Source organism: Solanum pennellii, chromosome 9, assembly GCF_001406875.1.
Source record: "Solanum pennellii chromosome 9, SPENNV200".
NCBI lineage: Eukaryota > Viridiplantae > Streptophyta > Magnoliopsida > Solanales > Solanaceae > Solanum > Solanum pennellii.
The window spans coordinates 5,875,242-5,903,017 of record NC_028645.1 but is presented as its reverse complement, the minus strand read 5'-3'; the positions used below and the strand labels follow the sequence as shown (position 1 = coordinate 5,903,017).

Below are 27,776 nucleotides of genomic sequence, written 5' to 3'. Positions count from 1 at the left end.
ATATATATTGATTTTTTTCAGTTTATATTTTTAAAACCGGAAACCAAACCAAACAAAGAAATTTATTAATTTAAAACTAATCCGAAAAACAAAAAATCAATTTAATTTTATTATTCAACTTAATCTGAATAGTGCACACCCCTACAACTAGTACTAGTTGTAAGAGGGGATTATTTATTGGCATGATACATATATTGGACTCTAAAGATTACTTCAAATTTTAAATTTGACCTCCAACTTTCATAATGTACAAACAATCACTTTAACTATTGAACTTTTAAATAAATAAACACATGAGTCCTACATGGCACAATACACGTAGGACAAAAAAATGACGTGTAGGATGACATGTAGGACATGTGTATCTATTTATTCAACTTTTATATAAGTTTAAGTGTCTACTTGTGCACACTCAAAATTAAAAGGCATAAATGTAATTCGAAGCCAAATTTAAAAGCATATTTATGTATTATGCCTTATTTATATTGTGTCTCATGGGAATGGTAAGATTTAACAATTGAGCCCTTCAGCCAAATTTATCCTAAATTCATTAATGCATTCATCTTCTCAAACTTTGGATCCATCACGTGCATAGCAAACATCTCTAATAGAAAATAGAAGACAATATATAAACATGAACATCAACTTGGTTTCAGCGGACAACTATGCCCTTCAACTTTGAGTGTGAGTAGGTAGGGGGGAGACCCTAACCGAGAGAGGATCCACGGCAGCTACAGGAAACCAGAGCCGTGCATAGCAAACATCTCTAATAGAAAATAGAAGACAATATATAAACATGAACATCAACTTGGTTTCAGCGGACAACTATGCCCTTCAACTTTGAGTGTGTACAAATAGACACTCAAACTTATAAAAAACTAAAGGCTTAAGTCATCGATAGCCACTTAAAGTTGTCCGCAAATTTCACTTAGACACCTCTTCTTAGGCTTGTTCCAATTGAACACCCGTACTAATAAAAAAATTTACCTATCAAATATTTTTTAGACAATCAGCTGAAATAAGAGAGTGTGTTATACACTTGCGGATGATGTGGCATAGTAACTAATTAAAAGAAGACACGTGGTATTGGACCTAGAATAACTAAAAAAAGTTATAAGGAAAAATTATATATTTTTTTAGAAATAAAAGAAAAAGAAAATCATCGTTACCCTTCTCCTCTTTCTCCAGAACCTTCCCCAAATACACCATAGACTACCTTTTTTTAATCTTACTCTTATCCTCAAACTTCATTTAGATTTATTGATGTTCTTTTTTCTTCTTGTGTTGTCAGTTCTTTAAAATTTAAATAAATTAACAATTTCAAAGAATAATTTCAAATTTATAGTATTCTTGCCCAAAAAAATGGAATTTGCCGGAAATAATGAACGCTAAAGTAAAGTAAAAATATGATTGATCACTAATTGCTTGTTATTTTAATTTTTTTTATCTTTATTTTATAAATTTGCTTAACATTCCATTTCAAAGGAAAGGAATCTCCGCTTCTTCTTCTTCCTTTTTTTGTTTTTCTTTTGTTTTAAGATTTTTATTTAATTTATGTTTGGGTTTAATTTGACAAAATAGATGAACAAGAAATAGATACTTTTGATGGCAGCAAAGATAACATTTTTTACGGCTGAAAAACTTACGGTGGCAAATTTGAATGTGTAGTTGGTTGTTTGAAAGGCTAAGGTTGTTTGACAATGATAGACTTGTGGATGACAACAACCGATTTAATAAGCTGGTGTATTGGAGAAAGAGAATGGCTGAAAATTGAAAAAGAAGGAAAAAGAATTATGAGTGGTGATGGTTGCAGCTTGCCATGGAAAAATGGTGATGAGCTTTCTCAAAGAAGAAGAAGATATAAAATCTTTTTTTTTACTAAAAAGTTGTGCTTTCACGCTCCTTTCTTTGTGTGTACTACAATGTTTTGCCATGTCAACAAAAAGGGTTTAATAGGTAAACAAATTTGTTGTCTAGGTGTTCAATTGGAACAAGCCTAAGAAGAGGTGTATAAATGAAATTTGCGGGCAACTTGAAGTGGCTATCGATGACTTAAGCCAAAACTAAACAAATAGACACAAATGGCCTACATAGTATAATATATGTAGGACGCCACATATAAAATTGTCATATAAGATGAATGTGTCTATTTATTCAATTTTGCACAAGTTTAACTGTTTACTTGTGCATACTTAAAGTCAAAGGTCATAGTTTTCAGCTGGTGCCAAGTTAAAGATTATATTTATGTATTATGTCAAAATAGAACAAGGGAATCTTTTCCTTAAATTGATGTTAGATACATCCTCCACTTACTCTAGCAATTGATAAAACCTGGAAATAATAATCATTAATAATACAATATGCTTTAAAATAAGCTGAACCCAATAAAGGAAAGCTAGTGTTGCTATTTGTAACCTACAAAAAGAACATACTTATAACACAGCAGAAGTCTGTTAAATGTGAAATCTAGCAGGTCCTAAATTGCATCAGCTCCTTACCATATTAAGGCATTCAATATACAGAGACATCTGAATTTTGATTTACAGAAAAAAACTTCTTTGAGTTCCAAATGTAGTCGAGATGAACCAGGAATGTTACTCATCATCATTTCGAGTTCTGCCAAACAATGCAATTTCCTCCTCGGCCATCTTTTTTGCAGCCCTCTTCTGCATCCTTCTGGTTTCTCTGGCAGCTGAATCAATTTGAACTTTCTCCATTACTGTACCAAAACCGGGAACTGTCCTGTTCAGCTTGTTGTACACTCGGACACTGAGGTCGTGGAATATTTGAAACAATCTCTGTGTCCAAGGAAAAAAGTGTCAATATTTGACCTTATTGATCAAAATTAGAATGAAGAATACTCATTCTAGGACATTGCACTATAAATAACCTGTGCGAAATAGAGATCAGGCTTTTCTAAAGGTACATCAAAACTTGCCTAGTTCTAATCTAAAACTAGGAGATCAAAATCATATGAATCCACATATGACATAATGCACCAAAAAGTAGTAATATATGAACACTAACTTGTCAAAATACACACCACAAGATGACAAAAAGCCAAAAGTCAAATTCCGCAACCAACATACGAAAAAAGAAACTTGTGTTTCACAAGATCACAAAAAGGCCAAAAGTCAAATTCAGCAACCAACATACGGAAAAAAAGAACTTTTTTTTACGTTGGGATAGAGCACTTACAGTGACATCCTTATTCCATTCAGCGATATATGGAGGGCCTGTTGTGTATGAACCAAGAGGCTCGCGGTACCATTCACCACCATATGTTATTTGATCCATGGCTTGTTCAACACTTAGAACCTCCCATGGCCTCAATCCAGGAATAACCTTCTCTAGTTCTTTCCTGTTTCATGCAAATGACCAGCTCAGTTATCCGATTATGAATCAACCATTAAAACTTTTGTAAAAGGACTCAAGTAGTTGATACAACTGACAATCTTCCTTTTTAACGCAACTATTCTTTCGCCTTTAACTAAAGTAAATCATAAATTAAAATAGTGATATAAGGAAATTGATAGTGTTTCAGAACAGATACAATAACAATTGGTTAATGCAAAGATCAAATGATCATGCATACTTCTTCACCAACTTAGTAATAACATATGCATCGCCCTGGTGTGACTGTTTTGCTAAAGGAATCTAAACTGTTGTCTGTGAATGTCAAAATATGGATCAGCCCACTGCAATACTTTCCATGAAATGAATACACATGATGTCACTGTAGACCAGAAACAGAAATATACATATCTAAATTCTAAAAGTGCCTTGCACTTCTATTTTTTGGTTGACGAGCAGAATATATACCACTCTTTCCATAAAGTAAACATCCTCAAAATTCTTTAGTTATAATTTGTAAGAATATATCCTACAGCATACTGCAAACAAGCATTGCATTTGATAATATTGACAAATGGAGATAAAAACAGGGTTGTGAAAGGTGAGCCCCTTATCGCCTTTGGCGAGAGGTGAGGCGAGAGGCAACGTGACAAGGCTGAGGCGACAGAGGCTCACCTTTTAAAAATAAAACAGGCCTGATTTACTAATTAAAAGGCAATATTAGGGTTTATTTGGTGTTTTGGACAAACACAACTCTCTTCTCTCTTTGTTCTCTCCAGTTCGCTTCGCGACCTTCTTCTTCTTTCTTCTTCGGTTCTCTGCTCCTTGAATTCATCAACTATGTTTTTAGCACTTTCTTCTTCTTCTTTCATGCTCTGTTTTGAAATTTCTGTCCGCACTCAGCAGTGTGCAGTCTCTGGTTTTTTAGAGTTCTAGTATTGCTTGTCAATTGCCTTATGAATCATTGAGTCATTCAAGTTCTGGACTTTGGTATCTACTATCTACTAGTAGTTTCTGAACTGAAATATTTGTTAATATGTTATTGCTATTGTTGACATTTTGGATATTTATATATGCAATTAAATATTTTAAGTTCCTGGTATTAATTGGTGCCTCAATTCAAAAAGATGAGTGCCTCGTTGCTCGCCTTGCCACAAGGCGAGGCAGACCCTTGTTGCCTATCGCCGTCCAAAATACTGGATGAGCAATAAGTTTCTGACATCAACAGTAGAAAGAAAAATGTTGCAAAATGAAATGATTCTACATACCTGAGATCTTTTGGGATATATTTGTTTGGCATGTGGTCAGCCTCCAAAATTGATGTCAGCTCTGAGCCACTAGCCCAAAGAAACATGGTATGACTCGGAATCCTTACACCAGGCCAGACACCATCATTTGCTTCTAGCACAGCCAAATCACGCCTTCTACTTTCATAAGCTTCTTCTTGCATCTGCTTATATGTCTTCGGCTCATGTCCTCTGAGAGGAACCCAAGGAGGTATACCCTTTTGCAGTTTGTGAAGGAGAGCAGTAGCAGCAGCACCTAGTCTAACTGCACTTCATCCAAATAAATGCAAGGGATCAATCATATGACAACATGGACCTCAACGTACATGGAATGAGAGAAACAAAACCAAATACGAGAACTACAGAATAAGCACAAAAGTAACATAGCATGCTGATAAACATCTGAAGACGAATACGTAAAAAATTTAAAAGCTTGCTGGGTGTAATTTATGTTTTACTGACTAAATTGATATGAGCATATCCTTCAGAATGCCAGGGTTTCTAGAAAATCTCTCTTTTCTGATGAATTTATATTGAAAAACTAACTATATGCAGAGTAATCTTGATATGTTGTGAGCATTATTGCAAAGACAAACCTTCCCAAGTGGCAATTGCTTTTTCCAGACCATATACCATTCCGATGGGAGCCCATTCATCCATATCCTCACCCCAAATGAAGGTGTGCTTATCAATGATTCCAGCACCCCAAGCAGTCTTAAGCTGTATTAATTCCATAGGTCCCCTCGAACGACCTAATCGATCCTTGTAGAACCACCCACCGCTCTTCATAATGACTGGAATTCAATCATTATAACAACAGTCAGCAGTTGAAAAATAAGGATAAACAACAAAACCAACGAGTATGACAGTCTTGTTGTAACCAGCATAGCACCAGATTACCAAAGTGCAAGCTATTTAGCTTCAAATTAAACATTAAGGTAAGTCATGATGAACTAATAACAGAAAACTAAGAATATAACTAACACATAGCACCAGATCACTCTGAACTAACAGATAAGCTAGCTTATCATAATAAGCTAATAGAATACACGCTAGTTGGAACTATAAACAAACAGTTTGAGAGTAACAGATAAGCTACAAACCTTTTGAATGATATGTTTCAAAGACAACAGTGCCATCATAGTGATTTTCCACTAGGTGCATGTCGAGAACTCCTAGGTTTTAGTTCGCTTCGCCAGCCAGTAGGAATTTGTATCATTTTCTTTTCTTTTTTTTGAAAATGGTAATGGTGTATTCTTCAGCATTACGGAGATGCTGGTGACCTGTATCATTTTCTTTGCAATTATATTCACTCAGATCAAATGAGAGAATGTGTGTTTTTATCACTCCAAGATCTTCTACCAGAGGGGATTTAGCAACTTTTGCTCTACCCCCCCTCAGATATGAGGGATTTCTGACTTCACAGTGCTACCATCAAAACCTATTTATTATAACAAGAATGCTTGATAAACTAACAAGTAAACACCTTGTTTTTGTCGTCAATTACAAATGAAATCAAGAACATTGTTTCTTTAGATGCCTACTGTCCAGAAGAAATCAAACAAAGACAACATATACACTACTTAAAACTTGCAAGTATCAAAAGAGCAGAATGTCCATCAAGATGACTGAATAAATCTATATGAAAAGCAGTACCAGCAGCTAATTCAAGATAAAAATCTCCAACCTATGCACCCTTACTAATTATCCCATTATTCATAATTTAAGGAGCCAGAATCCTCAGCAGTTCAAGGTGTACAAGACAAGTGAGCACAATATTTTGCCAGTAATTGGAAGAATAGCATAATCTTGACCATATTAAGTGTAGAATGAATGTAAGCAAACTTACAATCATGATATCGCTTTTCAAGCCTTTTGTATCCAATAGCCTGTGCAGCATCAATGGGCCTTCCAGGTGGGTACGGTCGCTGGCGAAATCCCCAAAGCCCAAAAAAGAACTGCCTTGCAAAATCCCAAAATTTATCATCTGATTCCTTCTTTGTCTTTATCGCTTTTCTAGGCATTGGCCTCCCATCCAATCCAATGACATTTGGCACTGCCTTCACATAAATCAATCTCAGTTGGGAAATTCTTGAAATAGAATGGACATAGACAGTTACCAAGGTATACCAAATAATCACACCCATGATAATGTTAAAAATCTATTGTTGATGGAACTCTCTTTTTTATTTTTTAACAATTATGACTTAACAAAATAGATTTACTTTAAACATATCATAGAAAAAGAACTTCAAAAAGTGCCATATGTTACCTTTAGACACCAACAGAAGACTCTCAGTCTCTCACTTGTGAAGCTATATCACACCACAACATGCCCAATGTAGTCCAACAAAGTAGGGAATGAGAAGATAGAATGTACGTAGACCTTAACACTACCTTAGAGGTAGAGAGTCTCTTTCCTCTAGACTCTCGGCTCAAGAAAAAAGCTAAATCACAATAGTCAAACATAAATTATATCATGTCGCATTTCATGTGACTATCATATTGCCAAAGTAAATATCAAGATAGTTGCTTTTACTAATTTGAGAAACAAAACAATACATAAAACTACAAACTTGAAATGTCAAATGAAATGAAAATTTTAGAATTCATAATGTGGTATAAAAATTTATTACTAGTGAAATTTAAGTTTCAATTCCTACTTCACAATTTTGTTCCATTACTTACAAACAAGTTCCACAACTAACAATCCTAAGCTAATTCAGGTTCACTATATGAACAAATTAATTCTCAATACAATCCTAAGCTAATTCAGGTTCACTATGTGAACAAATTATCTCAATATCTAGATTGGACCTTTTTCATTCGATGCTTGATATTTGGATTCTCTAACACTATGAATTCTGCAAATTTTTCACTAACCTACAATGTAACAGCTTAAAAAAAGACTCTTTTCTCTGCTACTTCGATAGTCATTGAGCTAAGAATAAATACAAACTACACAGAATGTAATTTTCCGAATACCTGCCACAGTTTCTTATCTTCCTTTCTATATGGAGTCGAATTCTCTTGAAGCTCAAGCTCATTGATTTTATCAGCAATTTCTTCAGCTTGGAGCAAGAACTGAAATACTGGATTTTCCCGAAACTCAGCGAACCACTTCTCATTCTCCTCAATCTCTTCCCTAGTTGGGTTCTCTTTTTTCTCAATAAAGGGATCCTCATTCATAATCCGCTCAACTTCTGGAGAATGTCTAAAGTCGGGTCGGGTCTCACACTCCCAATAGAACTGGTCCAGCATTTTCCGGTAATGACCTGGTTTTTCAGGAGCTGATTTGGGTTTTCTTGAAAATGGATTTGAAATAGCTGCAAAAGGTGGAGAATGTTGATGGTTTTTTAGGGAATCAAGGTGGGATAGAAGATTAATTGGTTGAAATGCTGTTGAAGGTTTGTTGAACCAGTTATTGTTGAATGGATTGAAATTGAATGACGCCATGAATGAATAAATGGAACTTGCTGTATTAATATGAAGTTTAGGGTTTATGGGGTTTGAGGTTTTAGATGGATATGGAGAAACAGAGTATTTGAAAAAGATGAAGCTATGCGGAGTGACTGAGAAGATGAGGAAGACGAGGGAGATGTGTATCTTTGCCTATTGAAAGTCCATTAGTTTGTAAAGCCCAATATTAAGTGATTCTTCTTTACAATTTATCCCAAAAAAAAAAAGCATAATACATAAATGTATTCTTTAACTTGACTTCAAATCACATTTATGCTCTTTAACTTTGGATGTGCACAAATAGACACTTAAACTTATATAAAGTTGAACAAATAGACACACATGTCATCATACATGTCATTTTTTGTCCTACGTGTATTGTGGTCATGTAGGACTCATGTATTTATTTATTTAAAAGTTGGATAGTTAAAATGTCTATTTATGCATTATGAAAGTTGGAGGTCAAAGTTAAAATTTAAAGACAAGTTTAGAATCCAATATATGTATTATGCCAAAAAAAAAAAGAACACCAAAAATCAAGTTGGTTTACTAAACACCTTAGTTTACATAGTTGTCTATATTGTATTGTTATTAAATTTATAGCAATGGAAAATATTATCAATATTGTATGGAGCATCATATACTATTTCAAAACCTAATTTTTTAATTTTAAAAGTAATACTAACAGAAAATGATTCAGTAATTATAAAAAGAATATTGTATGGAGCATCATATACTATTTCCAAACCTAATTTCTTGATTTTAAAAATAATAGTAAAAGCAGAAAATGATTCACTAATTCTTAAGAAAATAGTGGTAAGGGACTAGAAATATATGCGGATAATATTTTTATAAATCGATTATGAAGTGTTTATTTCTACAATTCTTTTATATAAAACGTATTGATTCTTTTTAGTTAAGTACTCTTAGGAAATATTGATAGTTTTAAGATTTAATATTGTATAGGTAGAAACACCAACTTTCTTGTTTTTCAATACTTTTAATTATAAGATTCTTGTAAAAAACAAAACTTTTAGCTTCTCAATAATTCTTATTTATATTGCCAAATGTTATTTTAGGATAAAGAAAATCTTAGCCATTTGTTTTAACACACTAAATTAATATTTGTTGTCAAAAAACTTTATTGATAGATCTAAATATTTAATTTAAAAGTCCTAAATACAAGAAAAATTTGCTGTTCAAAATTTTGGAAAAAAACTAAAATAAACCTAGAAATGTGTAGAAGAGATTGAGATTTTACTAAATTCGTCAAGGCATGACCATAAACAATAATTTCTCATGGTTATAAAAGATTTTTTCGGTAACTAAAATTTAATTGTAGCTTAACATTATCAAAATAAAATAAAATTAATTTAAAGAGAATTTTTGTACATTTTTGTGTCATTACATAATAAAAACAACATCCTTCGACAATCTCACCAGAAAAGTTTGAATTGATGCCGAATATACACAAACCTTATAAGAATTTTCTATTAACTAAAAAACAAAACAATATTTAATCCATTACTATTTTTGTCAATGTGTTAAAAGTTGGGAAAGAATATTTATTATATTTTTAGTGTTACCATACAAAGAAATAATGAAATCATTTGTTAATTAGAAGTTCAAATAATTAATAGAAGGAAATAACAATTTTTTTGAAAAATTTATTGTAATTCTTTTAATAATATGGTAAAACATAATCATGATAAATAATATGTATTAGAATTTCACTAAAAACTACATGTTGAAGCCAGCATATTAAATATCTCACACTAATTGACATATTTATCTAGCATGTTCGTTTGATTTTTCCTTCTTAGTATAAATTTATCTTTTCAACGATTTCAAATTTCAAAATTTAACCCGATTTTTCCAAATTATCTGTTCTTATTTGTCCATTAAAGAAATATTTGAACAAAATTAATTCTTAAAAGATATAAATATATAGCTTTGAACATCAAAAAGTTAGTAGAGTGAACACTAAATAAATATAAATGAATTTCATGGACAAGTTTAATGATCTTAATTAAGTTTTGCTTTTATGCCAACGATTTTACAAAGTCCAAGCCAACCCATATGTATAATTCTATAGAAGAAAGGAAACAACATCAGATATATAATAAATAATCAAAGAATCACGTGAAATTTAGCAAAATAAACTACAAAAGATAATAAATAAGAACACAAAAGAGAAATATATATACAAAGACACAAATATTTAACATGGTTCAATCAATCGGCCATTCAGCCTAATCCACAAAAGCACATGAACAATTCACTATTTAAAAAAAAGTAGAAAATATCAAAAGAAATAATCGCACAAAATTCCCTTACAATAAAAAAAAGTTCACTGAAGTGATAACGTAACACTTGTGTCTCACAATCCCCCTAAATAAAAATTAAATAAAAATCTCAAACCCTTTAAGACTACATTGTCGAACATAATTGACTTCTTTGGAAAAATTACACACTTAGAATTGAAAAAGAAATGCACAAAATTAACACTTGAGAACATAAATTGTATCTCCTACATGAGAAATCTAAATATCAGTTTTCTTTTAAAAATTTACTACTAATTTTGAACCCAAGGAAGTATATCAGATTAACAATATTGTGTCCACCACACTTGCTACAAAATTTTGAAAAGATTACAGGGCCAAAATTCTGTTGAATGTGACGAAAGTTGCTATAAAAGTAGGTCATAATGATTCCTCCCACTATAAAGGAGCCTCACAACCTTCCTGGCCTTTCTGTTTTTCGAACCTTTACGGAACTCAGCTCCATATTCTGCAATTGGAATGAAACCAGAGCCCCTTCCTCCATGCTGCAGTTTCATCGCAAAAATTCATTAGAAAACATTAAATCAAACATTATCGACGAACAAACAAGAGAGGTTTAGGAGTACTTTTAAAAGCTTAGATATTACTTACTAGCTAAGAAAACAAAGGTTTGACAACTTTCAACCATTACGCAATTGTAGTCTTACGGTCTCAGCCTTGATCGATCAACTAGGTATGCATGTCTTCAAGGTGAAAATGACATTTTCAACCTCTTTTCCACATTATGTCAGGACTTACTGCAAATGCAGTACCTATATATTATATGATTTTACAAGTCGGAAGCAAACGCCATAGATAAAATGTAACCAATCCCTACCAACAACAGCACATGAGTGAAAACTAGGGACGAACCTAGATCCTGGACCACTAACTCATGACAGGATAGAGTGGCAATGTACACACCAAAATGAACTGAAGATATCTCATATCTTCAGTCACTTTTTTTTTTCAAACTAAAAAGAACTTTTACTTTATTTGTGTTTCTTTCAAGCATTCGTCATCCATTAAATGTTATTTAGGATGTTCTCTTGCACTTCATTTCTCTCTGCTTCATGCTGTTAAAGAGAATAATTTTTCTTTTAAAGGAGCAGAAGCTAAGGGAAGATTGGCTTATTAGCCTGGGAAGATTGAATGCCTCCATATTCAATCTCAGTAAGTGTATACTGACATATCTCACTCACTATTGCCAACAGAAGCTTCCAAAGTTGAATTGGTAAAATTTCATGGGCTTTTGCTGCCTTGTTAATTTCTTTTAGAGAATTAGTAGATTAATTGAAGGAGAAACTGCAATGATAGTCTAGTGTGCAAAAGAAAGATGATGGGGAAGATGCGTAGCCGTTAGCTTGTTTTGAGAGTCCTAATGCAATAAGAATTCAGTATACTGAGCGGAATGAGATTTTGCAGAGCCTACTTTAGTTGATGGCAAGGAGAAGAGGTATAATTGGACAACAATACCCAAAATACTTTAGCCGATGTTGTTAATGTATTCATTGATAGGCTAGATAAGCTTTGATTTCTGAGCAAGAAGTCCTTGTTATGACTACTTCAGAAGTAAATCTTTTGAAGCAAAGGGAAGTACCTCCTGTTCTGGTATGTATACCATAATTGGCTGGCAACACAACTTCGATAATACCTGATGAAGAAAGAAAGATGATCTATCAGCATAAGTGAGGAAATGTAGCTAAATGTAAGTGTCCTGCTTGTGATGTGTGAAACAGAGTATTATCGATACACTTCCTATAGAAGCACTACCAGAAACAATCTTTTTTCCCTCATTAACTAGAAGAAAATTGGTATGGACATGCCAAGTAGTATACAATTGAAGAAATGAAAAGAATGAGCAAACCAAAACAACTAATAGTCCTGAAAGAATGATTGAGAATCTCATAAGAACTTCCCTATGTAACAACTAAACATGAATTGCTGATGGTTACATGGCAATAGAGGATGAATATAAGAAACAATTGGATATTCAAGATTAGAAGAATTAAGGTTAAAAATATGCTTACCAATAGCTCTGACTCTCCTCCCCAGAAATCAGACCGTCCGATACGTTGGCAATATCTAATAAAATGAATCAAAGTACTGAGAAAGTATTCATATCCGACTGGTAGTATTATCATAAAGTGCCTAAAATTGAGAGATGGAATATCAGGTTCTCCAATGCTTATAAAGCCTCACCGTCTCAAAGACTCCTCAACTGTAATGGCAACCAAGGCCTCTTCATATTTAAGACGTTCTTTCTCATCATCACAAATAGCCTCCTTTACAGCCATCCTTAATTCATCTTTTACAAAAGGGAAAGAAGATTTTTTCATCAACTTCAGGGAATAATCACACATAGCTTCCCCCAGTGTATCAGGAGAATTTTTTTTGAGATCACTTAATATGTGGAAAGCGTAGTTTTCTAGTGAAAAAGAAATCATAAATAAAAGGGAAGTTCATAAATTTGACTAGTTAGAGAGATACTATGAAGCTTAACCTTGTTGGTATAATTAATGAGTAGTACAGAAATGATCGATGAAAACCTTGTGGACAATATTACCTGCATCATCTCTTTCATCTCGAGGGTGAAGTTTCACGCCTTTGTTGACAGCCATCCCTTTTACCTGATTTAAAAATAACACCAATTCCTCAGAGAAACAAATTATTGCTTCAAAGTTCCAAGGCACTAAAACATTTTAGGTACAAATAGCATGAAGTACAAAATGGATATAGATCACACTTTTATCCAATTTTTTCTTCATGGTGCTTCTATTTTCAGATTTCTTACCATATGTGAAGAGAATTTAGAGCACGTTCCATAATCTGATGATAAAGAGATAATAAGATTCTCAGAGTTCCTTCATGATTGATGGGATTTTAAATTTTCAAGTAATTTTGAGTTCAGATATTTATGGTTTTCAAATGGGAATCTTCTATTGTTATGAGTTAAGCTGAAAACACAAATCCTTATTTCTCTCACTTTCAGAAACAAAGACCCTAGGGAAGGTTAAGATTGCATAGGTTTTTATTTTAGAAGTACGAATGTGGATGACATACTGATACTGTACCAAAAAAGATTATACCTCCTGACTACTACAAAGTAAATAGTGAGAACCACTAATATATGTAACATATTACTTTATAAAAAAAGTGAGCCATATCTGTATGCTTCAGCATTTTTATTTGTCAACGGCACTCAGGTGGAAGCTGTTCAGGGTCATTGACAACTCCTTATTCCTGCATGCCAGCACGGCTGAAGAAATCAAATCAGGTTTTCTGGGGGTTTTGCTAGAAGAATAAAGCCAAGAATCTGTGGTATTCTTCCTGATTAGCACTAATTATGTGTATCTGGTTCAACAGAGATGCAATATTATTATTGTTCCAAAAACCAGGAAAAAGATGGTTAGTTTGCTTCTTTATGGTCAACGAAAAATGGTCCTTTAAGGTGTGACACAGAGACCTTGTGCAGAGTAAGAAGGTACTGTCAGTAAAATGTGTTGTTAGTTTGCTTCAGTTAGTTTTATTCTTGCTCTTGTTAGTGTTGCATCTTTCCACGAATTCGCATCCCTCTCCCTTTCAATCAATAAAGTAAAGTATCCTCTCTAAGACCATAAACTTATAGCAATGAAGTTATGCAGTCAACAATACATCAAATTATTTTTCAGACAGGGAAGAAAATGCTTCATACCAGAGCACGAAACATGCAGCGCCCATCACCTGTTATTTTCTGCACTGAATAACGTTCTACTTTCTTTAAGGCTGGCGAAGCTCCACCTCTGCGTTAAGAAATTATAGAAGTAACATACACAATTATGAGATCAAACTAAGCACTTAATTTTAACAAATTCAGAATTTAGTTAGCACTGAATTTAGGTAATCCTCAAGCCCTTCAACTGTTTATTGTTAAAGGTTAAGATACTACATCTTTCATTTGCTCTGAGTACCCGTGCCCAACAGGTGTGACGTGAGTGCGGATACTTGACAGAGATTTTTCCAGATACACTAAAAGTTTGCAAAAAGTGCAGATACCCATACTGGATACTTATACAGACACCTATATGATAAGTGTATTGGTATGACAGTCCATGTAACATAGGTTGAAGCCATTTATGTCCCAAGGTATAGGCACAACCAACTATATATAGCATGAAAAAGTTTACATTACTTTGGGACCTCAAATTCACAAGCAAACACAACAATGAAGAAATTTAAGCAAATTACATATGCAAAAAAAAATCAAATAAAACCGTCCAAAGGCATCTCTCTTTATGGATGCAAGATTAAGCTTTTATCTAATTGATAATCCTAGAGTTCAAGCCAAATTTAATGCACCTCAACTAATTTCATGAGGTATATGCTATCCCCCTCAAGGCTTGTGACACACAAAACGGAAGCTAAGATTTCAACTTTATGGGTTACGAGTTTTACAATGACGATTTCAAGCGATGATAATTGGATTGTAAATTCAATATCTCTACATATTTAATAAATTTATTAACACAAATACACTGTTTGAGCAAAATCTAAACTGATGATTAAGCTTAGATTAATTTAAATCTGCAACCTAAGGATTCTCAATTCACTTCACTACCACTTAGCCACACAAATGCAGTGACAGATTAAGCTATCTAAACAATAACTAAAAAAAATACCGACAGAATTCAAGCTAGCAAATAACAAAAAAAAAAGGAGGAGGAATTTACAGTGAAGGTCCTATTCTGGCAAAAAACTGATGACCAGTGGCGGCAGAAGAAACGGAAAATGGGTTTCCTCTTTGATAAGGTCTATAACTGGAAGCAGAAACTGAAGCAACTGGAGAAGTAACAAGCTCAAACTGGGCGAATCCATGTCTCAGCTCATCAAGAACCGTTTCTATACCAAAGAAGTTCAAAAAAAAATCATCATCAATCAATCAAATTACACTTCAATTTCAAATTAACGGTTCAATTTAGGGCTACTACTGTAAGTTTAGGAGCTCAGTACCATTACAGAACATGGCCGCCATGAAAGCAGTTCAGTGCTTGCTTACTCCAAAAACGGCCGTGTAAGTTCAAGGCTAATGATTTATCCGACCTCTGTAATTAATTTATTTTTATTTTTTTAAAAATAAAAGTAAAATGATATTTGTAAAATCAGTTTATTTTCTTTAAAAAGGTGTTTATTTTTTTTTAAAAAAATGTCTCCATCATTTATTTAAAAGATGTTTAATTGCTTTAATCAAAATATATTTGTCTAAATTACCACTTCATTATTGGATCCTTGGTGACTCGAACTCGCAACCTTTGCATTGAAAGTGAGGGTTGCTTATAATCCGAGCAACTCCCTCTCGTCAAATATTACTCTCTTCATTTCATATTAATTGAATTTTTCACTCTTTAAGAAAAATAGATTAAGATATAAATTGAACATAGTTTTACTCTAATTGATTATTGTCAAATTTATTGGAGTATCACATTAAAAATCCAAATGAAAGGTAAATTGAAAGAACACTTTAAAAGTAATTTTGACAAATAAACAATTAAGATAATTTAAAAATGAAAAAAGTCTCAACATTTTAATTAATATGGAATGGATGAAGTATACAATTATCGTGCCAATTTAATGTGATATGGTTCAATATATTAAAATTCAATTTTTGTATTTTACCGTATGATAAATCGTTAATAATAGTTTGTTCAATTTCGACCAATATATACTCGTATAACAGAGTATTATGACTTTGACAAATCAAAAATTTCTCAATTATATCATAGTAACACATTACATGTAAAAATATATATTCAAAATAAAATACATATACATCTTTTTGTCAATCAATGACATTTCAATCAAAATATATAGAGTAATCAAAGTTTCAACTTCTAAACATTTAGTTTATACTTATATTAATTAAGTTGCATATTGTTAGTATATATATGTGTGTGTTATATTTATGTAACTATATATTTCGATATGATATTCGATATTTTGGTATTTTATTTTTAAAAATCAAATATCATATCGAATATCAAAAAAATTAAAATGTGTATCATATACTAAATCAAATATCATAATATCAAAATTATAATATTAATATTTTTCGATATAATATAATAATTCGATATATAACATACTATGTCCAACCTAATAACTTCGATTATAAGATTATGGGTGATTGGGTGTGTTGAGACTCACGAGAGTATTGAATTTTTTTGTTAAATTATGTATTGATAAAGAAACAATAAAACCTACCTAACAGGGACCTAAGCTTAACAAACATATTTGACTACTAGCAAATTAAATTTGTCATTAAAGTTATGTTAATTTGATCATTTTCAAATTCTTTTTGTAATTTGTTGCTATTTATTACTTCCACTTTCATAGTACATGTCATAAGTCTTTGCAAAAAAAAAATTAATTAAATAGAGTGTAAAAGTCAGATAAAAGAAAAAATTTCATCATCTCTATAACTAAAGAGTTTATTTATATAAATTACAACAACAACAAAAAATAATATGTCAAGTTTCTCAATTATGATAAACCATCGATGAGTAAAAATTATTCGAAAAAAAATACATTAATGGTTAAAGTACTTCTTAATTAACTTGTTTAAAAGATTGTTGCATAATTATATCAATATGCAAGCTTATTTAAATTGTTATTCAAAAGCTTGCACAGATCTAAATTGATCAAACATATTTGATTCTCAATATTTTAAGCTTTAATTATCTCGAGGAAATTAAGTAGTTAAACATCAATTATTTCAATTCAAATAGGAGAAAAATTAAGGATAAATAAAATTTGTTGTTAGTACGTGTATATGAATTTGATACCTTTATCACGACATAAATATATGATTAAAACGTTTAAGAGAATATATAATTTACTATTCCCCGGTCCCGATTTATATGACATTTTTAAGTTTGATCGGAAATTTGTGCATGAAATTTTCAATTTTTTTGAAATGAAATTTATATATTTGTAAACTACGTAAAAAGTACTATGAGTCACAATAATTAATAATTCAAAATGTTTAAAAGATCTATGAAAAATTTACGGTAAAAAATAGATTTGTTTGAATCTTGAAATTCGAAATGTGACATATAAAATGGGACGGAGGAAGTATATTGTTTGCACTTCACTGCGATCATGAAGTAATTATTCCTACCGTGATCTCAATTTATATGATACATTTGAGATATCGAGATATAAATAACTATATCGTTGATCGTAAATTTTACATATATCTTTTAAATTTGTTGAATTGTCAAATATTGTGATTTATAACACTTTTTACGTAGTTTATAAATATAAATTTCATTTAAATAAATTAAAGTTTTATGCGTGAATTTCCGATCAAACTTAAATTGTTTGACTCTTTAAAAAAATGTGTACATAAATTAGAACAAAGAGAGCGCTTAATTAGTGTAATTGTATTTCTCACTTCTTGACTAGACATTAATTCTGGGCGTATTTGGTAGGAGGAAAAATGTTATTTAAGAAAATAGGTTGGTTTCTTGTTGGGCATCTTAATAGCTTACTTGGTTGATTATCTGAACTTTCATTTAATTTGTTAGTAAATGTTTGATTCACACCTTGTCAGTGACGGAGCTAGAAATTTCTTAAAGAGTGTCCAGAAATAGCAACTTGTTATGTTAAGGGTGTCCAAAATAAGTTATTTAATTATTTCCTATATTATTATATTTGTAGATATGCTGATTTTTTCCGGTGAAGGGTGTCCAATTGAACACCCTTGACAGTATGTGGCTACGCCACTGCACCTTGTTATTCCCCTCTTATCTCCTATGAAATAATTTTTTTTTCCTTAAAAAATGTATTTCTCTTATTTTTAGGTGTTGACATGTAAGCCAAAAATATTATCTTAAAAATAACGAACAATAACATTTATTGATTATGATTTCACAAGTAGGATATAAGAAAATATGATGTACGCAAGTATATTCTTACCTTTTGAAGAGATAGACTCATATCAATAAACCCTCAGCTCAAAAGAATTTTTTTTGAAGCATATTTGCGGAAAAAATATGAAGCAAGACAAGACCATGTAATAATTATGTACATCAAAGAATAAGAGAATACACGATTACTATTGAGAAGCTGAGAGATGAGGCTATCCCTTTCCCACATAAGATGCAATATTAATACTCAACTATATACTATTAACCTTCCTATCCTAGTTTCAAATGTTTATACTTAAACTTATTTATAGTTATGTCCACAAGGAGTTTAAACTATGTCATATCACATCAAATCACCTCTCTTTAATTCTTTTCAGTCTACCTCTAAACAAATAGTATGGAAAAGGGTGCATGTATGTGTGGTGTCGAAGAGAGGTGAAGATCATTGCATATTGAAGTATGATCGAAGAGGACATATTGCTAATATGAAATGTCATCCATGAAACTTGTTATTTTCTATTTTCGCTATGAAAGTTTGTTCCTTTATTTTAAAGAAACTTGTAATATTTTTCACCAATCAAACATAAAAAAAAAACTCTTGACGAACACAAATAATCATAACATAAATTAAAATAAACAATATTTTTATTTTTTTAATGAAAAATATGGATACGATTATACAAGTTCAGAAAAATACAAAGCTTTATGACACAACAGAGAGTTGAACACATTTAACGGCCAAACCGAGAAAATCTGTCACACAAGCACACTGGTAGGTTTTAATTTATTTATTGTCCACTCTTCCCATTTTACCCTTTCCCTTTTTTCTTTTTTCTCATTTTTAGTCCTCCGCATAAGAAGTATCGAAAACTCAAAATCAAAAACATCTCATAATAAACAGCTTCTTCTACATAGCTTTTATCTATCTCATTTTTTCTGTTGAATAAACCCAAGCCCTCTTTTCGATCTTCTCGATGCTCTTTTCTCCTTAAAAAAATACTACTAAATCTTCTCTTCTCATCCATTCCTCAGATCTCTTCTGCTTGAATCTGGAGCTCTCATTCTCGGTTTGTTGTTTTTTCTTTTTTCTCGGATTTGATCGTTAATTTTTGGTTTAATCTGATTAATTTTCAGCGATTTCGTTTAATTAATTTACTATTATTGTTAGCGTTGTGTTTTATTACGCAATGTTCATGTAATTAATTTTTTTGTTGTTTGTGAATCTTATGTGAGCTTAGCGTAGTTGGTTTCAGTGTAAAATTAGACTAATTCTGATGAATCGTTGTGTTAATGGATATTAATAGTATTGGATAGAATGTATGTGTGTGATTGGAGGTAGAGGATTTGTGAAGTGGATCCTTGATTAGTTTTAGATTGAGGTATAGTTGATTTATTTAGCTGAAGATTTGTGATTTTGTTTAATTAATTAGCTAAATCTTGTTAGCGTGGTGCGTCTAGTTAGTAAGATTCATGAATTGGAATTTCCCTAATTTCTTTTATCACTTGCGTGAGCTTAGTGTAGCTGGTGCTCTGGTGTGAAATTATAGCGATTTCTTATATTCAATGAATATAATGTTGTTATTTTGACAGTATTGGATTAGATGTGGTTGAATAGAGCAGGATGAATATAGAGGATTCATAAAGTGGATCCTCGACTAGTTCTAGATTGAGGTATAGTTGATTGATCGGTTGACTGTTTGATTGATTGGTTGGTTGATTCTTGTGTTGATGTCAATGAACTTTCTGTTATGGAACTGTACTGGTTTACCTTGAAAATGCTAATCCTTGATGTATCTGTTAATTTGGTGTTTATTTGTGTATGTTAATAATTAGTTTTTTTTTCCCGTAATCCCTTAGCTTCTATGGGATAAACTCTTTGTGATTGATTTAATAACTGTATAGAGTTTATTATTGAAGGGTGCATTAAAAATTAAATCTTTGATTAGTCTCTAGGCTATGTTGCTAGGACTCTTCAAAAATTTTGGTGGGGGTGTCTCAGATCCTTCCAAATTAGAGCATTTTTGGAGGATCTGACAACATTTTTGGAGAATCCGAACATCATAGCCTCTGAATATGCTTCTCTTCATAGCTAGTTGATAGGTCTAGCTATGTTAAGTGAAACTTTTGTTTGCTAGTTTCGTGTATGCTTAAAAGTATCTAACTGAAATGTGGACATTGATCTTAAGCTAGTTAATTTCACCATGTCATTGATGGATTTAAAAATCTGTGAATTTTCCCTTCCTTAAATGAGATTGATTAGGTTAACCTATTTGCAGTAACTGGAGAATGGCTTCAACTTCACATCCTCCCGTGGCATTCAGTGGAAGTTTGGCTTCTAAAACTTCAGCTTCAGACCTTCTTCGAAGCTCAAGAAATGGTGTTTGTGGTGTGCCATTGAAAACCTTAGGGAGAGCACGATTGGGTTCTAAGAAGAGAGATTTTACAATCTCTGCAAAGGTTAGAAAGGTAAAGAAGCACGAGTACCCATGGCCAGAGGATCCTGACCTTAATGTCAAGGGTGGAGTCCTCAGTCACTTATCACCTTTCAAGCCATTGAAAGAAAAGCCAAAACCGGTGACATTGGATTTTGAGAAACCTCTCATGGATCTGCAGAAAAAAATCATTGATGTAGGTTTTGTGACCTAATGCCATGATCTTGTCTTGAGATTATTTCGTATATCAAAATAGAAAATTGAGCATTTTGTCAATTGTTACTGTTTCTCGAATGCAGGTTCAAAAGATGGCAAATGAAACTGGGTTGGATTTCAGTGATCAAATTATCTCACTTGAGAACAAATACCAACAGGTTTGGATGACTAAAATGACCTTCCACTTATTGAAGGAAAAAAAGGTTTTTGGTTGCTTAGTGTACTTCTTTAATTAAGAAAATATTACTAGTGTTAAGTGTGTTGTGGGGGTTTCTGCAATCTTCTTCTTGGACTTCTCTTTCAGATTCTTTTGAATTTCAGTATCGATACCACAAGAAAGTATTAATAATCTCATTCTCACATTAAGAAAATTTGGACAGAAATGTGCTATTTTGTGAAAAATATTACTCATGAATAGAAGTATTTTAATATAATCATTATCATAGAAAAAGAAATAGCAACATTTGGACAGTCCCTTTTTTTTAAAAAAATGAGAAATTTTTGTTGCATTAGTGCTCAGAAAAAAGTGTCTTAATCCATGTACATATTACCATTTGTGGAGAAACTAATGTTGGTCCTTTAATGAACTTCTTTCAACTGCATCATCATCATATAATGCTTAGTAAAGGATGCATATTTTTCTGATGCATGCTAGGGGGACTTAAGAAGAAAACAAGAGCAATCTGAGGAAGGTCACATCGAAATAATAAGATTCCGATCTCTAATAAAGAATTTTAATTTCTATTTTTTGTGATAAAACTGCCTACTGTTTGATTTTGTGTTGGAAGCTGGGATAAAGGATAGAAAATATTCCTGTTTGCGGGTCTTGTCTTTTTGTTCCTTTTGATCTTTGTACAAAGCTATGAATTTGTGTCCGTTTTATAGCAGTAATCTTGAAGGTCAAATTATCTTAGCTAACAATATTAATGTTGCTGATAATGATGACATCTTACTGTCCTTTTCAGGCTCTAAAAGATCTATACACACATCTGACTCCTATACAAAGAGTGAATATTGCAAGGCATCCTAACAGGCCAACTTTCCTTGATCATATCTTTAATATTACTGAGAAGGTCAAGTAAATTCATTGTCGTTATTTCTTACTAATAAACTTAAAAACTGAACTCTCTGTCTGTTCTCCGTTCCATAGGTAATATACTGTTGGAAATTTCTAACAATGTAAAATCGTAATTCCCGAACTTGCAGTTTGTGGAGCTTCATGGTGACCGAGCTGGGTATGACGATCCTGCCATTGTCACTGGACTTGGCACAATAAATGGTAGAAGCTATATGTTTATGGGTCATCAAAAAGGACGAAACACAAAGGAGAACATACAACGTAACTTTGGGATGCCTACTCCCCATGGGTATGTGTGGTTCCATTATGTTAAAGCTTGGAATATTTTTGTATGGAGTTGATCCACCCCTTTTAGTATGTGAACCTACAATAGTAAGAAAAAAAAAAAACTTGTTAAACAGTTATAGGAAGGCTCTGCGGATGATGTACTATGCTGATCATCACGGATTCCCGATCATCACTTTCATTGACACACCAGGGGCATATGCTGATCTCAAATCAGAGGAACTAGGTCAAGTATGTACACAACTGTGCTGAGACGTGCTTTTTGCTCATCGATTAGTGCTAACTGAATAGTTTGTATTACTTGCATGCAGGGAGAAGCCATAGCTCATAACTTGAGGAGTATGTTTGGTTTGAAAGTACCAATTATTTCTATTGTTATGGGAGAAGGGGGTTCTGGTGGAGCTCTGGCTATTGGTTGTGCTAATAAATTGTTGATGCTTGAAAATGCTGTCTTCTATGTTGCCAGGTGCCTCTAAAACTGTTGACTTCTACTATGAACAAATTAGTTTTATATGATGTGTATACTGCTTGTAGATTAAATATGTGATGAATGGCCATCATCCTGTCCTTTATAATGATAAGCTCTCAAGAAACCATCCTATCAATTTTATAGTTTCAGCTTCTCATTTGCCTAAGCCCTGGTGGAGGTGGACTAAATTCCCAGTATCTGCGCTGGCATATGAGGTAGGTAGGGAAGGTACCCAGTGGACTAGTCGAGGTGTGCACAAGTCGACTCAAACACCATCATTATGAAACTAGTATCTATAAAACACCAGATAACTAATAATTGAAAAGCATGATCTCTGTTGGTTTGTTGTAATCCTGAACCATTGAATCTGTATTGTTTATGTTACTTTTGATGGACTACAAAACCCTATTTCAAATCAATAAGCTATGTGGAAAAACGAACCTGGGAGGGCAATCTTCTTTCTGGCAATATGACTATTAAAAAGGAAATACAGTTGGTGAATATCTTGTTGTAATCCGCCCTTAATCCTTAAATCAGATTGTGATGGTACTTTAATTTTATTCTTTTGATTTACCTGGTCAGGTTCATTTTTCTGTATACTGTTCTTCACTGTCATAGTAAATAGTGATGCATGCTTACTGATTTTAAATTTCACTTGTAATTAACAGCCCAGAAGCATGTGCAGCAATTTTGTGGAAGACTGCAAAAGCTTCTCCTAAGGTTGCTACAGTTTAACATTCGAAGTGTTAATCAAGAAACACTGTGAAAATTATTGCTGAGTTATGCTTCATTTCATTTCAGGCAGCTGAGAAACTCAAGATAACAGCTCAAGAGCTGTGCAGGCTTCAAATTGCTGATGGTTCCATCCCTGTAATATTACTTTGTTACTCTATCTGTCTATTTGATCGAATTCTCATGCTTCTTCATTACTTGTGTATTTTTCCAATTAATTATCAAATTTAAAAGACAAAGAGAAGAAGTCATTTGTGAGTTGCTTTCAATTTCTAACCCTTGCACAATCTCCTTGGGAAGTCATAATCTTTTCTTTTTTTCTTTTGAGTTGCCATATTGCATATTATTTGCCTTGCAATTATTCCTTGACAGTTGGTAATTTTGGGCGAACATATGTCATTTGGGACAGAGTGATTCACTTTTATATGTGGTAAATAATGATTTATATCGTGTTGCAGGAGCCTCTTGGTGGTGCACATGCTGATCCGTATTGGACTTCACAGCAGATAAAAATTGCTATTGAAGAATCAATGGATGTAAGTTAATCAAGATCTCTATTTCCAGAAATTGTACTTTCAGCTAAGTTATGTTGCTAAAACACTATCCATACTTGTAGGAACTTACAAAAATGGACACCCAAGAGTTGTTAAGGCACAGGATGCTAAAGTTCCGAAAACTTGGTGGCTTCCAGGAGGGAGTTCCCATTGATCCAAAAAGGAAGGTCAACATGAAAAAGAAAGAAGAACCTCTTCTTCCACCTGGAATTCCGGATGTGGAGTTAATGGATGAGGTTGAGAAATTGAAGCAGGAGATCCTGAAAGCTAAGGAATCAACTGGGAAGATTCCAGACACAGGCCTGAATGAGATGATAGAAAAATTAAGAAGAGAAATTGATTATGAATTTTCTGAGGCTGCTAAAGCTTTGGGTTTGGAGGAAAAACTTGTCATGGCGCGAGAAGAATTTGCAAAAACAAGGAACTCAAACGACCAGTCAATGCATCCTGTTCTGAAGGAAAAACTTGACCAGCTTAAGGATGAATTCAACAGAAACATTTCTGCTGCTCCAAATTATGCTAGCCTAACGAATAAGCTTGAGATGTTGCAAGAAATGTCTAAAGCCCAGAAACTCTCAGAGAAAAATAGCAAGGTAAACAACTTGAAGGAGGAGATCAATAAGAGGTTAAAAGAAGTCATGAACCGCCCAGATTTGAAGGAGAAGATGGACGCATTGAAGGCTGAGATCAAGAGTACTGGTGTATCGAGAGTCGTGGATCTAGACCAGGGGATAAAGGAGAAACTTGTACAACTGAAGGATGAAATGGATATGGAATTTTCTGGTGTTTTCGAATCCCTAGGCTTAAATGTCAACCCAGCATCACTTCCTGATGCCAAGAGAAGAATCGATGAATTTAACAATGAAATTACAACGGTTATGGAAGACCTCGTGAACTCCACGGATTTGAAAAACAAGATTGAGTTGTTAAAGATGGAGGTAACAAAGGCTGGAAAGACAGCAGATGCTGAGTCAAAGGCAAAAATTCAGGCCTTAGAACAGCAAATAAAGCAAAGTCTTGCACAGGCTATGAGTTTTCCAGAGTTAAAGGAGAAACACGAGAAGCTGAAGGAAGAGATTGTGGAAACCGTTGAATCCCTTCAAGGATCCAATGGAAGTTTGCTAGCAGATAACGGTGGTGCCAATTCAGGAGTAGGAGTAAATGTAGATGCAAACCGTAGCTTTGCCTGATGTGAGTTTGTACAATTTCTCCTCATTTCTTGATTTGTTTCGCTATTTCTTACATGATTGGATAACTCTTAAGACTGTTTGCAGTTCGACCATGATGCAGGTTAGCAACTAGCTTTTGCAAAAGATAAATCTGTGAAACTACTCCAGCATGCAGACAATGGAGCCTTTTTCTTTGCGGTGCACTCAATTTGCAATTCCTTTCACAGACTAGGCTCTGCTACAATTTTTCTGGATTTTGTTTTGTGTTTCTTTAGAATAATTAACATTTGTTTTTAAGAGTTTTTAGTTAGATTGAAATGTTACTTTAATGAACATTGTTTAGCAGCGAAATACTGTATAAATTATGTGTCTGGAGAGAAGAAGGTTAGAACATGCTGCAAAATACCAACTGGTTGAGTTCTCATAAATGTTATCTGATACACTATGGAGTTTTTTTCTTTTCAATTATTGAAACATATGAAGATAGTAGAACATTAAATGAGGGCAAAATTCTTGAGGGTTGAGGCAAAATACTATCCTGGAGTTCAAATTTAATAAATTGTTAAACTCCTATAACAATATTGTTTTTTCTAAACTATACCCTAACCTTTACTTTTGAGAGATTTTTTTTCTTTTTCATTTGCATCTCCTACTCTAACTGTCCTAAAGCTGCTGAAACTTGTTTTCCTTTGTAACAGTGTAGGCTATATTCCATAAAACCTTGGGAAAAGTTCAGATACCTACGAAGAGATCTTGATAAGTTATTTATATCAAAATGATCGTGGTATCTTATTGATGCATCTCTTGGTTCTTTCGTTTCAGTGTGCTTTTTGTAGTACGTAAAATGCAACTCTGAAAGAAACACAACAGTTTGTATGAATTTTATAAGATTTGCTAAGGTGTCGATTGATAACGAATAAATGAGACGATAATAGCAGAAAGTGGTGGTCCCAAGCATCGCCTATATGGCTATATAAAGTCAGCGTTGTTTGCAAGTCACATCAGTGCAGGTGCAACATAGTAACTATGCGATACTCAAAGCTAGCAAGTCCCTATGCAAGACTCAGAGCGATTGACCTAACATTTCTTTACCAGCTAACTCTGTGCCAACAGCCACACTACTACAACGGTTTTAGTATGTAAGCGTTATCCGAAATAACAAAAGATCAAGGAATTTAACTCTAATCAAAGGGAAATCACATACCAACATTAATAGAAAGCCTATCCATTACATTGCATAATCAAAATCAAAACTCAATACAAAAATGGAATAACAGCTTTTCTTTTCCTTGGATAATCTTCTCCAAATTTCTGCATATACCATTCATGATTAAACCTAGCTCTAGGAACCAAATTAGCAAAAGTATACAGAAAAAACCCAAACCCGGCCCAAGACCCAGTCATTAAAGCCCAGCCCAACCACTCCACTATCTCCCCCAAATAATTTGGACAACTCACATATTCAAAAAGCCCACTTCTTGGTATCTTATATCCATTTCCTTCACTCTTCAGGCCCACTAACACCTTATCGGCCCAAACATTCACCGCCATCCCGCCGGCAAAAACCACCATCCCACCGGTAAATCGAACCCAAAACCACACATCAGAATCGTAATCAGCGTAATGAGAAACCCATCTAGCTTGTACATAAGCATTCAACAGATTAAACACAAAAGCCAAAAACGCAATACTCACCGGGAAACCACTCGCCGGAGATCTACCCTTTGAGTTGAAGTAGAGTTTTAAAGGGTAAATTATCGTCCGATTTGTGTAGTGGAAAAGGTAAGGAGAAATGAGGATAAGTGATAATGGATTGTTGTGATTTTTGCCGAAAGGGAAGAGGATAAGTGTGAGCCATAGAGTAGGGCTTTCCATTAGAAACCAAGCTAAAGGTGGTGAAATGGTAGGTCCCCAACCGGAGCGACGGTGTTTTCCATAAGGGGCGGTGAGGAATTGACAGGCGATGAAGGTGGGTGGTCCGATGAGGAAGAGAGAGAGGAGGCTGTAGTGATACAAATTTTGATCTGAAAACATGGTGAATGTGATCTGCGAATTTTGAATTTGGAATAATTTGTCACTCCTTATACCATCTCCACCCCCTACTCTATGTTACTCTCCCTTTGTCTATATATTTGGAGAGTAAGACCACACTCGAACCTAAACTCATCTCTATTATCACTCTATTTTTAAATATTTGGAGAATCACTATTTACGCTATTTATTTTACTTTATGAATATTTTGTTATTATTTTTATTACTTTCTAATTAACATATTTTTTCCCTATTAAAAAAATAAATTCTATTTCTTTTTTAGTTTGTTTCAAAAAATATGATATTTTTTCTTTTTTGGCAATATTTTAAATTTAATTTTCCACGTGGTATGTTTAAGACCACAAGATTAAAGGATATTCTGATACATTTGATATAACTTTAATTTAGAACCACAAGAATAAAAGATCTTTTTTTTCTTAAACCCCATTCCACATCAAATTAGGTCATCATTTTTTAAACGGAGGG

General features: G+C 33.2%; 4 protein-coding genes across 7 annotated transcripts; 1 reads left to right on the top strand and 3 right to left on the bottom strand.

The window, feature by feature from the left end:
• Nucleotides 1-2,295: 2,295 nt before the first annotated feature.
• Nucleotides 2,296-8,281, bottom strand: LOC107031536 (protein TIC 56, chloroplastic). The gene is made up of 6 exons (XM_015232948.2): nt 7,626-8,281; nt 6,490-6,700; nt 5,237-5,434; nt 4,623-4,905; nt 3,199-3,361; nt 2,296-2,798 (listed from the first exon to the last, which is right to left on the bottom strand). The coding sequence occupies exons 1-6, from the start codon at nt 8,094-8,096 to the stop codon at nt 2,595-2,597; spliced, it is 1,530 nt and encodes a 509-aa protein (XP_015088434.1). The 5' UTR covers nt 8,097-8,281; the 3' UTR covers nt 2,296-2,594.
• Nucleotides 8,282-10,461: 2,180 nt separating this feature from the next.
• Nucleotides 10,462-15,524, bottom strand: LOC107029465 (OTU domain-containing protein At3g57810). Of its 3 annotated transcripts, none has more exons than XR_003580210.1 (9): nt 15,410-15,524; nt 15,130-15,298; nt 14,115-14,202; nt 12,987-13,050; nt 12,623-12,728; nt 12,451-12,505; nt 12,021-12,074; nt 11,033-11,193; nt 10,785-10,926 (listed from the first exon to the last, which is right to left on the bottom strand). XR_003580210.1 is itself a non-coding variant. In XM_015230882.2 (8 exons), the coding sequence occupies exons 1-8, from the start codon at nt 15,429-15,431 to the stop codon at nt 10,789-10,791; spliced, it is 696 nt and encodes a 231-aa protein (XP_015086368.1). In that variant the 5' UTR covers nt 15,432-15,524; the 3' UTR covers nt 10,462-10,788. The 3 variants fall into 3 exon arrangements, 1 of the variants encoding a protein (XP_015086368.1); XR_001458010.2 differs by having other exon boundaries at nt 11,033-11,178; XM_015230882.2 differs by lacking the exon at nt 11,033-11,193 and having other exon boundaries at nt 10,462-10,926.
• A 3,669-nt stretch (nt 15,525-19,193) lies between these two features.
• On the top strand, nt 19,194-25,724 carry LOC107031151 (acetyl-coenzyme A carboxylase carboxyl transferase subunit alpha, chloroplastic). 2 transcript variants are annotated; one of them, XM_015232395.2, is made up of 12 exons: nt 19,194-19,391; nt 20,601-20,952; nt 21,056-21,130; nt 21,938-22,045; nt 22,179-22,339; nt 22,452-22,566; nt 22,647-22,801; nt 23,473-23,524; nt 23,606-23,674; nt 23,995-24,072; nt 24,153-25,281; nt 25,365-25,708. In XM_015232395.2, exons 2-11 carry the CDS (start codon nt 20,611-20,613, stop codon nt 25,278-25,280), a joined length of 2,283 nt encoding a protein of 760 aa, XP_015087881.1. In that variant the 5' UTR covers nt 19,194-19,391; nt 20,601-20,610; the 3' UTR covers nt 25,281; nt 25,365-25,708. The 2 variants fall into 2 exon arrangements, with proteins under 2 accessions (XP_015087881.1, XP_015087882.1); XM_015232396.1 differs by lacking the exon at nt 19,194-19,391 and having other exon boundaries at nt 20,611-20,952; nt 25,381-25,724.
• Nucleotides 25,725-26,433: 709 nt separating this feature from the next.
• LOC107029686 (steroid 5-alpha-reductase DET2) lies at nt 26,434-27,430 on the bottom strand. Its single transcript, XM_015231125.2, has one exon. The coding sequence runs from the start codon at nt 27,291-27,293 to the stop codon at nt 26,514-26,516; it is 780 nt and encodes a 259-aa protein (XP_015086611.1). The 5' UTR covers nt 27,294-27,430; the 3' UTR covers nt 26,434-26,513.
• Nucleotides 27,431-27,776: the final 346 nt, after the last annotated feature.

Coding starts and splice junctions, on each gene's coding strand:
- LOC107031151 (XM_015232396.1), top strand. CDS start 20,611: ATGGCTTCAACTTCACATCCTCCCGTGGCATTCAGTGGAAGTTTGGCT. Junction 21,131..21,937: donor TTGAGAACAAATACCAACAG/GTTTGGATGACT, acceptor TGTCCTTTTCAG/GCTCTAAAAGATCTATACAC. Junction 23,675..23,994: donor TTGCTGATGGTTCCATCCCT/GTAATATTACTT, acceptor ATCGTGTTGCAG/GAGCCTCTTGGTGGTGCACA.
- LOC107029686 (XM_015231125.2), bottom strand. CDS start 27,293: ATGTTTTCAGATCAAAATTTGTATCACTACAGCCTCCTCTCTCTCTTC.
- LOC107031536 (XM_015232948.2), bottom strand. CDS start 8,096: ATGGCGTCATTCAATTTCAATCCATTCAACAATAACTGGTTCAACAAA. Junction 3,362..4,622: donor TATATCCCAAAAGATCTCAG/GTATGTAGAATC, acceptor TGCATGAAACAG/GAAAGAACTAGAGAAGGTTA. Junction 2,799..3,198: donor AATGGAATAAGGATGTCACT/GTAAGTGCTCTA, acceptor CCTTGGACACAG/AGATTGTTTCAAATATTCCA.
- LOC107029465 (XM_015230882.2), bottom strand. CDS start 15,431: ATGGCGGCCATGTTCTGTAATG. Junction 13,051..14,114: donor GCTGCATGTTTCGTGCTCTG/GTATGAAGCATT, acceptor TTTTTAAATCAG/GTAAAAGGGATGGCTGTCAA. Junction 12,075..12,450: donor GAGGAGAGTCAGAGCTATTG/GTAAGCATATTT, acceptor TTTCTTCATCAG/GTATTATCGAAGTTGTGTTG.